This window comes from Manacus candei, unplaced genomic scaffold (assembly GCF_025592945.1).
Source record: "Manacus candei isolate 608988 ecotype Guabito, Panama unplaced genomic scaffold, ASM2559294v1 h1tg000124l, whole genome shotgun sequence".
Lineage (NCBI taxonomy): Eukaryota > Metazoa > Chordata > Aves > Passeriformes > Pipridae > Manacus > Manacus candei.
Window position 1 is genome coordinate 1,400,718 of NW_026138172.1, and position 12,054 is coordinate 1,412,771.

General features: G+C 43.0%; 1 protein-coding gene across 6 annotated transcripts in view; it reads right to left on the bottom strand.

Annotated features, from left to right (window-relative positions):
- Window positions 1-778: 778 nt before the first annotated feature.
- FAR2 (fatty acyl-CoA reductase 2) overlaps window positions 779-12,054 on the bottom strand; it is a 136,166-nt gene continuing 124,890 nt past the window's right edge. For all 6 annotated transcript variants that reach the window (XM_051770738.1, XM_051770734.1, XM_051770735.1 and 3 more), the window contains exons 10-12: window positions 8,621-8,750; window positions 7,038-7,165; window positions 779-6,031 (exon numbers count right to left, since the gene is read on the bottom strand). In XM_051770738.1, the coding sequence (XP_051626698.1) occupies window positions 5,869-6,031; window positions 7,038-7,165; window positions 8,621-8,750 (421 nt within the window). In that variant the 3' untranslated portion in view covers window positions 779-5,868. The remainder of the gene's footprint in view (window positions 6,032-7,037; window positions 7,166-8,620; window positions 8,751-12,054) is intronic.

Below are 12,054 nucleotides of genomic sequence, written 5' to 3' on the forward strand. Positions count from 1 at the left end.
CCACCCCCCCACACACTTGCCTCTGCAAAAACTTCGGTGGAGTCCTGATTTTTACAAGATTTATTTCAAAAGGCCTAGAGTGAAAGGACAAGGGGGAATGGCTTCCAACAGGCTTAGAGTAGGTTTAGACTGGATATTGGGAAAAAATTCTTTCCTGTGAGGGTGGGGGGGCCCTGGCACAGGTTGCCCAGAGAAGCTGTGGCTGCCCCATCCCTGGAAGTGTCCAAGGCCAGGTTGGAAGGGGCTCTGAGCAAGCTGGGATAGCGGAAGGTGTCCCTGCCCATGGCAGGGGGTTGGAATGAGATGATCTTTAAGGTCCCTTCCAACTCAGCCCATTCTATGAGTCAATGAAATAAAATCAGACCATATTTCTCTGGACTTAAAAAGCTCTTTACGCCAAAAGAGCATTATGTGTTAACACCAAGTGTAAATTAGAGTCCTTACCTTCTAAAACTAACAATTTGGGGTGTAGACTCGGGTACAAAAGGTGTGTTGTTCAAGGACGTTGGTTGGGTTACTCTCAGTTTGTCTTTGTTGCAGACATGTCTGAATCACTCTCGCAGGACACTCATCAGGGATGGGCCTTTCCAGGTCACACCAGGTTAAAGTCTCGCTGTCACAGCTTTTAAAATCTGGAGTTTCCCCTCTCCTTGTTTGTGGTGCAGCTGCCTCTAGGTGGGGCTGCTGTTCTACCGACAGATGTGCACAAATGTGCTGCAGATGCAGCCTCTGCTCAACTGCAGAGACCTTCAGCAATTTAAGCAGCGTGAAGTGACCATAGTTTTAAAATATTTTGTTTTATTAAATGTTTCAAATAACATAAACATCATATTAACAATTTTATGGCTGAGGTTCACATAATTTGTGATTTCATCATTTTATCTGATTTGAGAGCTCAAAAGATTACGGCTTAACATTAGAAACTTTGTAATTAATATTTTTAACAGTAAGTTGTCTCATAGCTAACAAGAGAACAGAAATAGCAGATAGAACTGTAGAAACTTTGGACAGTGGGAGAGTACATATTTTACTATAAACTGGGGTCTGCCAAGATTTTGTAAGGACAAGAAACCTGTTGTAAGTGGTTTTTTGCTAATCTGAAAAAAATAACTCATTTCATAGTTGGCTTTTAAGCAATAGAGAAAAGTGGGATAGTTCATCTTTAATTATTCCCCAAATATGCTTTATTTTTTGGATTTAAATTCTATTAAGCAAGTCTGTACCACTTTTATACTGATATTTAGCACCATGTAATGGGATATTCACCACTTGGCTTCTGGGGAATGTACAGTATGTTGTTTACTCTGTGCTGGAATAAAGGATCCAATTGTACTAAAAGTTCATCCTTGCTTTCAGCGGTAGGACGTCAACGCTGGAAGAGCAACAGCATGCTTTTGACCATGAAGCTGTAGCTTATTTACAACCAAAAGGATGCCCCCCCCTCCCTCTTTTCCCAGTTGCTTATTCATGGCAATGAATTGGTTAAAAGTACTACAGGTCGGGTTTCGTTTACACTGGAAACTGGATTATGTTTTAATCACTTTGTCTGCAGCTGAAGTGGAACAGTGCACACCAAACAAGCACAGCCTGGCATTTCAGTATGAGCTCCACGAGTTTTTCCATCTCTGTATGTTGTCTGGTGCTGAAAGATGCAGCTATACACACAGGCATATATAATGATGTTATCTTAGAAAATATAAAAGAACAAATGTCTTGAGGAGGTGGGAAATGGGCCAACAATCTGTAATATACCAGTATGTCTGTTACCCCGCATCTCTACCAAGAAAGAATTGTATTTTCTTAACAAAGTTACTGGAAAAAAGGAGTGTGGAGGGGTGAGGAATTTTATTATTTGGTAAGAGACATGCTGGAATTTTGGTTGTCAGTCAAAAGGCAGTTTAAGCGTGGATTAATTTTGGGGATTTGTTGTGGGGAGGGTTTTGTGATCGCAATGTAATTAAAAAGATACTTGTTAATTGCAAGGTTCTGCCCACTGCTGTTTGACAGTGAAATGATATTCAGTGTTTCATTGCTCTGGCACAGCAGTTCCCAGCTGTAGCCCACAGGCCAGTGTGTGTGCAGAGCATTAACAAAACATGAGCACATCAGGTTCTGCGGTGCTCTGCGTTATTTGCGCAGGCTTCTCCCACTGTGAGAGGTTGAAATCACTGCAAGTTCAGGGGGTACAAGCAAATCATCCCATCCTACTGCCTTGTGGCCGGTATTTTCTTTTGTGACTGCCATCATTGTTCTTTATGCTGCCTGTAGGCAGCTGGGCAAAGGACAGAGGAGCCTTTTAGTTTGGATGTTCGATCACAAGCAACTGAACTGGTGTCAAAATGCTGATAGAGCTCTTCCTTCCCCACTCCTTGGGGGAGAGTCCTCTGAGTTTGGCAGCTCACAGTTCTCTGATCTCTCGAGTGTCCCTTGCCTTGTTGAGCTGGATGCTCTGTGCCTAGCAATGCTCCTCCTAGTTCCTCTCTCCTCCCCATAGCACTGACCATGCTACCAGTGGAAAAACAAACAAGGCTTGAGACCCGCTCACAGGTATCAGGTATTAAAAGCTCCAGCCTTCAGCCATGAGCAATATCCACTCCCAAGGTTTTTGCAATAATTTGTCACCACGGATCTCTGATTTAACTCAGTAGCAGCTGCATTTGGCTTTTCTTTTGTCAAAAGCTTGTGAGTGTACGTGAAAGAGCAAGAGAATAGAGAAGGAAAGAAGTGTCTGTCACTCGGTGTTTTCTTTTAGGTATTTCCCCAAGACTTGGGTTTCCTCAGAGCACACACACAGATCCACTGAGGAGCACAAAGTAAACCATCAAAGGTAAAATCACTGCTTGGGGTGAGAACAAGTTCTTGTGCCGGGCCCAGCTCCCTGTGATGACGGTCACGACTGGCACCCGGAGGCCATTCCCGCACGTCAGCCCCTCCACTGAGGTTTTCTGAAACACTTCTGTGGTTCAAATCACCTGAAAACATCTCAAGCCACAAGAAAGTGGATTAGAGATTCAAGTTTCCCTGCGTGTTATGTCTGTGTTAGACAAGCTAACAGCTTGATCCGCCCCAGGCAAGGCCAGAGCTCTGGAGCCAGCTGCTGGCAGTGCTGTGTGGGCTGTGAAAGGTCTCCAGAAGAGCAAACACCATCTGCAACAGCTATGTTTTTCCAACAGTCCAAGCAGCTCCTGCTGTTTCTTCAGGGCTGAGCAGTAGTTTTGCTGTGGCTGTTACCCTCAGCAAAATGCTGAAGAGCCAGCCCTAAAATATCACACCACCGCTGTTCTGAGTGAAACCTGAAGCATCTTTTTGTGTGTTCAGAAAACAGGTCCAGATGTGCTCAGGTGAGCAAAGATACACCTGAGACTTGCTGGGACAATACAGCAAACAGCTGTGAATGCCTACAGGCATATTGTGAGGAATGCATGGAATGACCAGGGAAGGGGAAGGGAAGGTGGGACACTTTTAACAGAGCTGACTGATGTCAGTGTAGCAAGGTTTGCACCTTTGACTTTTCTCTGACACCCAAGTTTTTGTCTGTCATAAGACTTGCTTCTCTTTGTACATAAGGCAAGCACTCTTAAAAAGACACTTAGGATACAAGTTAAAATTTATTTCCTAATTTTTGAATGGAAGTTTGTTTCAAAGTCATCTACAGTTTTGGTTTGCTTTGTTTTTTTACCCTTTCAGATAAGGAGACTGCAAGATGCCTGATGACTCGATTATGTACTTGAGGGAATTCAGCCTTTCTGGAGGAATCCCTACATCAACCTGCCTTAGCCCCATCAGGGTAGCAAAGTATAATGCCACTAACCTTCACTGACACTTCTGTGGCAGCACTGGACATGAAATGTCTGGTCCCCAGCACCTGAACCCACAGCTCCAGGTTTCCCAGGCAGTGACACCTTGCACAGCATGTCCTGCCAGCTTTTTGAAGCTAGAAAACACACAGCTAAAAACCAGCACCAGTTTCCTCTTGGAAGTACATTTTCAAGGCAAGAGCTTAAGAAATCTGCACCTTTGTAAACTGGGTGCTTGATCTAATTAATCACGGATCAGAAGTAATGTGTGAAAAACACAAAGGTCTGGGGTAGGCAGTGCCAGAGCCCTGCCATTCTGGACACCATGTTTCTGCTGCAGACATCCTTTGGGAATTGCTGGAGAGTAGACCTCTGGGGAAGATAAATTCCTTGCGTCTTTAGAAAGACTTCTGAACTAGCTTGAAGGCCGAAGATATAAATATACTGTCATCATAACTTGCTCTTGCCTTTACTGCCAAAAACAAGTATAATTTTTGAAGAATGCCAACTCTGTAAATACTCTGCTATTCCCAGCTAGCAAAAGAGCAACTGTGTCACTTTGTTGTGATGTAACATTACTTTTTCAGACAGCCAGCACGACACAAGACTCAAGTTTCAAAAACTAGCTGCTTTGAAGTCTGATCTTAGAGTGCTTATTCAGTGTTAGCCAAATACAAAATACCTCAGTATTAGATTTGGCTCTGAAAATCTGACAGCACGATAGATTTGTTGCTGTTGCACTAAGGCTGTTGTTGCACCGGGTACTTTGAAGAAAGCTCTCTCTCTGCCCCCACAGGAATTCCTACTTCACTGTGTGAAACAAGTATCTCCAATAGCCACGAGCGTTAGGAAGGTTCTTGGGTTCAACTTCACAGGGCAGGGCTGCTTTTGCAGAGAAGTCATAGAATAACAGGGTTGTTTAGGCTGGACCTTTAAGATCACTGAGTCCAACAGTGGACTTACTCTCAAAAAACCCAAGTTTCAGACTTTTTAATGCCTACTGACAACAGCAGCAGCAGAACTGGCCCGATGGTGTTTCCTCCATGTGTGTCTTTCCACTTTCTTTGCCAGTGGAAGTGACCAATTGCAAAGTGGTTTGGCTGTAATGAAAGAGTGAAGCACGCTGTCAGGCTGGTTTTGAGTTACAGGGAGAGAGGTTTTCTGCAGACAAATCCAGGGGGAAGAAAGACCTATTCCTCAGAAACAATAAAGAGTTTCTGAATTCTTCTTCAGCCTTTTAAGAAGTCTCCTCTGTGTCCTCAGAGTTAATACAGCGTTTTTCAAGACTCCAAAACTGTTCTGAGCAAATGTGACAAATACAAGACCAGGATTTTTTAATAGACTGAAACCTTAACCAGAGAGAAAGAAAGACCTCTCTGTAAGAAAGCAGCTTGTGACTGAGTAGAGTTAACACAGGTGAATGAATTCTATGTGTGTCTTCAGTTATGGCTTGAAAGCATCAGTCCTCAGTAGCAATAAAAGACAAGATCTGAAAACTATTCTGTGTGTTCACTGGCCCAGTGTAACTCATCTTCTTCCCCCTCCAAGTTTTGAAAAACTGAAAAGTGAAATCTTGTTTTTTCAGTAGGGTACCATTTCACTGAATGAGAATGAAGGAACGGCATCTTTAGGAAGACCTCTTACAGGATAATTTCCTTGGCTGGGTCTTCTCTGATGGCATCCTTTTCTGCCAAGGTTCTATGCTTTAAATTTGCCTCCTTTGAGGAAGAAGATGGAATTAAGATAGCCTAGGTAGTAGTACATGGGAAGACAATGACTTTGGTTAATCCTTACTCTCGCACATCAGACTCTAGATGAAGGGTTCCGGCTTGACCTGTTCCTAAAGCTTCAGTTATGGCTTTAAAAATTGGCCTGGTCCTATGGAAGAAAGACCACCATGTATTAAAGCATTAGTTAAATTAAAAAGGTGAACATATAACAGTGCACAACAAATGCCAGCTGCTGTTGGAGGGAGTGGAATTTTCTGCTACTGTCAGACCCCGATGCCCATAGTTGCTGATCAGAGGAGATGGAGGTCCTTCTGGAAGGGGCTGGTTGCTGATGGGTGGCTTCAGTGCCGGAGGGTGCTGGATGCCCTGAAGTAGGAGAGGAACTTGTAGCAGAGGCTCACCACAAAGTACCAGATGTTCCGAGCCATCTGTGACCTGGCGATGAAGATGCGCCAGATGATGACGAGGAGGGTGGTGTTGAAGGCGTACCGGATGTTCCTCAGCCTGGGGAAGAGAAAGAGGCACCTCAGGGAGAAAGACAGAAGCAACGGGAAGCTTGCCAGCTTGCATCGTTTCCTACAGGTAACTTTGTAAGAAATCCTATTCACAACTTCTGATCTTTCCTGTTTCAGTGAAGACACTGTGCCAAAGATGCCCCTGCCATCTCGCCAAGGACTGTGCTGAAGTTAGGGAATAGTTAATGGGATGGTGGAACCACCTGTACTGGAGTTCTCTCCTGTTCTGTGTTCTGTCACAGAACAAAGCCCTATTGAGAGGTTTTTCTTTATGACAGTCTATGTCTAACACTTTCTGCTTTGGTTGTTAGATTATCTGGTTTTTACTTTGCAGGATTGGTGTCAGGCTAGAGGACCCTCACAGGAGCTGGTGAATAAGGTTCTCTTATTTGGGTGAAATCTTGGCTTTAGTGTTATGAAATTACTCAATATATAATCATAAATGGTCTTCACTTTTGCATTACTGGGATTGTTTTTTGGGAGGGGGAGCAGTTTACAGTATCTATTTCAATGGAATCATTGAGTTTTTAAGATGCTAATAATTTTGTCCTCTTTCTATCAAGCGAAAGAAGTTTCTGCAGTTCTCCAAGTCTCACTTTCCCAGTGCTTAACCAAGGGAAAAAAGCTTCATACCTAAAGACCTTGAGACTGGTTCAATTTTTGTAAGTCTTTTTTTTTTAAGGTAAACTTTATCACTGCTCTGTACCACACTGCCTATTTGGGCTATGAGGCAGTTACTAGTCTGTTACTGAGGTTCTTATAAATCTTCTGAAAATGATCACTGAATTATGAACTTGTTTGTGATTCCCTGCTATGGCAAACTATTCTATTATTCTATGTTTGGAAATACTGGCAAACTGCTGCCGTAAGAAATAAGCTCTTTATCTCCATACTATTCAGTAGTAATAATTATTGCAATGTAACTGGAATCATTTTCCTCAAATGCCATTCGAGGTAGCCAGGAGGTCTTGTCCTTGTCACTGGGTAGGACTTACTTCCGTAAATGCTGCTTTGCTGCTGGGATTCCAGCCATGTCCTCATTTAGCAAGTACTTCTTAGCCCCTATGCAGTAGCTCTCAATGTATTCTGACCAGTGCAGCTGACGAACATCGAAGTTGTACAACTGGGATTTAAAGACAGAGCAAAAGTTAAACACCACAGTTCAAAACTAGTTCGCTTTAAGCATCAATTCTTCATTGACCTCTGCTCCTGACAAGGGCCTCTCCCTCAAATTCTCAAAGTCACCAAGTTTCCAAGAAGATGTGAGCACTGTATTCCACAGCTGTCGATCCATGTCTTACTCACATGGGAATTTGGGCAAAGCAAACAGAAATGTGGTGTTAGCTGGCAGAAAATAAAGATGTTTATCTTTCAGGTGGCAATTTTTTCTATAAATACATGTATCTGTATGCACACATAACACACACGAAAATCATGGAAGAAAAATGGCATTCCACTCAATATGAAAACCTCCATGTAGTTTTTATGTGTCACTAGAATTATGTGTAAATAAATTAAGTGGACACTGAGTCAACAGGTGCCTCGGCATCAGTGTTACTTTCTGCTGTGCTGCATTCTCTTTTGGCAGCTAAATCAACAGAAGTCAATGGGTCACTGGTGTTTGGCATTAAAAGAAATCTCATTGCAGAGCTCAATTTCAGATGCTTTTCCTGGACAAATTGTTAGCAAGCTCTCATGCAGTTGTTTTTTTATTAGAGCAAAGAAAGGCTTTGTAAAGAGGAAGAGGTTTTCATAGAATCACAGAATGGGATGGGTTGGAAAGGACCTTAAAGATCATCTAGTTCCAATGCTCCCAAGCACAACTAGCTCCTTTCCTACTGTTTAGGTTCCCTCTACACCTGCTGCAGCCAGAGCAGTGCCACTGCCCTGAGAAATCAGAATCTGCTTCATGCACTCCCTCTGCAGACTAGGGAAGAAAACTCTGGATTCTACTGCTGGGAGTCTGTGCAAGAATTTCATGATGTGAGTGAGTGAGACCAGCTGATGTGAATACCTAAGTACCTGTTTGCAAGGAGATGCTGATCAAAGGTGCTTCAGGCTTATCACAAATCTACTCTTCCAGTTACAATCCCACTCTTAAGGAGTAGTATTTCAAACATGTAAAGACTACAACAGAGCTTGACATGCTGCAAATTAATTGCTCTTTGGGGACTTGAATAAAACGGGAACTTTTTTCATATTGTTCAAGGCAATACACTGTGTTAACTAAATTGCCCTATGCAGTGCTGTTTAAAACCAATATGGATGAAAATGTCAAAATCTTTCAAGTAATTTCCATCTAGATCACCCACCACAGCTGCCATGTTAACTGGAAAGACTGCAGTGATTAACCTGTCTCACAAGAAAGAGTAACACACTTCAGGAGAAAACATTTTCCTGTAATAAATGAAAAGTTCCTGATAAGTTATTTAATAAAACAAGGAGGAAATAAATTATTTCAGGTTAAAGTAAATTCCAGTCATCTGGATGTCATTCAAAAGCTCAAAAATACACCAAAAATAATTGCTGCAGATGAACAGAACTGGAGATTAGCAATCCATATCCAGGACACACTTACCTTTTTGTCCTCTGTGTTAAGGTGATTCATTAACATATTCATATTATCTGAAGACCAATTCCAGGACTGGGTGGAGAAATACTGCAGGAGTGTCATAGACTTGTGCAGTCGATTGATAATTTTCATCATTCTGAAACAGAGGAGGAGGTCAGAGGTGAACAGGACGTCTGACCTGATGCAGAGCTGTCGGTTGGTTCTGTTGGCGTTTTCACCAGTCCAGATGAATAACCACTGCAGTTCCTCAGGAGCACTGCACTGCTGCTCACTGTGCTGAGAATGGGCTCAGCAAAGCTGAACTGCTCCAGCTGAGGTCTAGAGCCAAATGCTGCCCAGCTTTTATTGATGGCTTGAACACAGGTGCAAACACGTGTTTTCCTAAACAGGGGTTGGAAGCCTCATCTACCTCCTGTACCACATGTGGAGTGAAGAGCCCATCTGGACCAGGATGAAGCCTGCACAGCAGATTGCAAAACCACAAAGGTGTATTTCTTGCCTCACAAGGTGGATGCTTCTCCACAAATTCTCTTCTGCTCCCAAGCCTGAGTTGTCTGCTGAAGCAAGGCTCTGATTTTTGGAGTTAGCTCCAGTACAGAGGTGACTACAGCTGCAGTATGGACAAGCTCAGAAGTCCACTGCTCAACTTCAGTTTTCAGATACAATCAGAGAATCACAGAATGGTTTGGGTTGGAAGGGACCCTAAAGATCATCTCGTTCCAACCCCCTGCCATGGGCAGGGACATCGTCCACCAGACCAGGTTGCTCAGAGCCCCATCCAACCTGGCCTTGAACACTTCCAGGGATGGGGCAGCCCCAGCTTCTCTGGGCAATACATTCCAGTATCATACCCCCATCACAGTAAAAAACTTCCAAACAGTTATCTAAATCTACTTTTTTTTCAGTTTATAACCGTTCCCCCTCATCCAATGATTACGCTCCATGATAAAGAGTCCCTCCACATCTTTCCTGTCAGTCCCCTTTAAGTACTGAAAACCTGCTAGAAGGTCTCCCTGGAGCCTTCTCTTGTCCAGGCTGAAAAGTCCTGGCTCTCTCAACCTGTCCTCATAGGAAAGGTGCTCCAGCCCTCTGATCATCTTTATGGCCCTGCTCTGGACCCACTCCAACAGGGCCATGTCTTTCTTGTCTTGCTTCAAGGACTCTGGAAATGTAGGTTCAAGTTTCTCATGTGTCTTGGCCTTTTCTTATTATACTAATGTTTTATATAGAAAGGTATGGCAGTAATGCTGTCCTCCCTTGCAGGATTATTTTACAGTTTTCCCAATGGTCACAAGTACAAAAGGCCTCTGAGGTGTGATGTACAGCGCTCGGTCAGTTTTGAGAGAACACCCTGTCCTCTCAGACTGGATAAGGGCGAGAGAAAGCACTAAAAGGCTGATTTCTGTGGAAAACAGAGCTGTTTTCATGAAGAATTTTGAGCTGCCCAGAGGGTAGCACGGTTGCTGTGACAAATCCAAGGCGGCAGTCTGGGAGCTGACGGTGCCAGGCCGGGCTGTCCCCACGCGGACGGCGCTGCCACGGCGATCAGCACCGAGCAGCAGAGACAGACACAGTGAGCCCATCAGTTCAGAGGAGCGCTGTGCAGCCTTCCCAAAGCCATCTGAAAGAGCTCTACAACCTTACACAGGCACTCCTACTCAAAGTGGCTTTCACTTCAGAAGCAAAGCACACCATCGGATTAAAGGAACCTTCATTCTCCACAACTATGTGCACATTGATTGAATGCAGTTTATCTAAACTACTCTAAAATTATTTCAGATGAATCTTCCTGATTGTGCATATGTAGGCAAGTACTATGGGGCAAAGCTTTGAGAATATTTCAGTACCTTTTAGGAACTTGGGAAGCATAATATATGGCTAGATTGCAAAGATCTGAAGTTGCCCCTCAAACTGGCATCCCAAAAGCCATGAATAGCTTTAAAGATTTTAGGACTAGTGGAATATGCCAGAAAAATTGACAAGAGAATCAAGTGTGTCTCCACCTATGTTTTGAAAATAGGCTGTCTCCACGGCCTGCTGTCCATGTGAGCAGAATAAGCTCTGTCTGTAAATACAACCAGAGAAACATATCTGGGTGGCTAAAAGTAAGGGTCAAATAGAGAAAAGAAGTACCTAAGAAAGCCATGTTTCATTTTAACAACCTGAGCTCAAATGTTGTGAATCAATATATGAACTGATTTCAATATTGAAAACATTGACTAATTTGGAGGAAGGAAACATCTACTGAAAAACATCAACTGAATAGAAACGTTTTTCTGCAGCCTCTGTGAGAGGCAAAGGTTTCTGACAGAAAGTCTCCACTGTGGAGGAACTGAGAGGAATAAAGCAAATATCAGCTGTCACTATAGCCTTAAAAAGTTACACTTCAGAAATGCATCTTGTCTTCTAGAAAAGTGTTTACAGCAATGATTTCTTCATTTTCTCCCATACAGAGCCTTGCAAGAGCAGATTCTCAGGTGTGATGGATTTTCCCAGGAGACTACTAATGTTATAAAACACATTATGCTCTAAGTCATGGATGGATGTGCAGCACCCACAGTAAGCTATTTAGGGCAGTTTTGCTCAACATCTGGCAATTTATGTGAAATAAGGTTACATCCAAAATAAACTTCTCAGGAGAGGCTGTATATAGAAGTCTAAAAATGGAGGAGATGACTCTTGTAACTACCCTTTGGTAGAGAGGGTACAACATGTGATAATTACAGGAGGAACTACAGCCCAGTTCCTCTGAACTACCCTGTAATTCAAATTAGTGAAGGTCATCAGCTGGTCCTGAATATACAGTAAACTTACAAACCCATAACCAGCTCCCAGATAACCTAATCCATATGATTACCCATCACCTTATGATGAGTTGAGCATGGACACAGTGGAGAACTGAAGCCTGAGTTCTGGTCCTGGCAAAGAAATCTCTCCTTTCTGCTTGCAAATCTGGCATAGGGTCATGGGAAGGATTCCAGAAACTGCCATGAAGATGGCTTGTACTTCAACAGATGGGAGTGACAAGTGGGAAGAAAGTTAAGCCTAGGTGCTCTGTTTGAAGCAGAGGGAAAAACTAAAGGGAAACTTTAAAACAGGCTCAGTGACTCAGTCAACTGTTTTTATTTGATATGGTTTACTGCCCTTACACCATAAAGGTCTGATATTTAGTTAGCTGGGAAAAGGAGAAAGAATGAGCTGCTACTATGGTTTCTACCACATTCCAGCAATACCTGGATGACCTTAAGTAGAGCATAAAAAAGAAAAGGGGAATTGTATTAAAAAAAATAGACTTGGTGAACTCCCACTTTCATTGCTGGGCTGTGTTTGCTCAAGTTGCAAACTTTAAAGTTCAGAAGATCATGCTGAGGTCTGTTTGACATTTAAATACAGTGTTGTGGGCAATGTCCATTGGTTACTTATGCCAATCAGCTTTATGA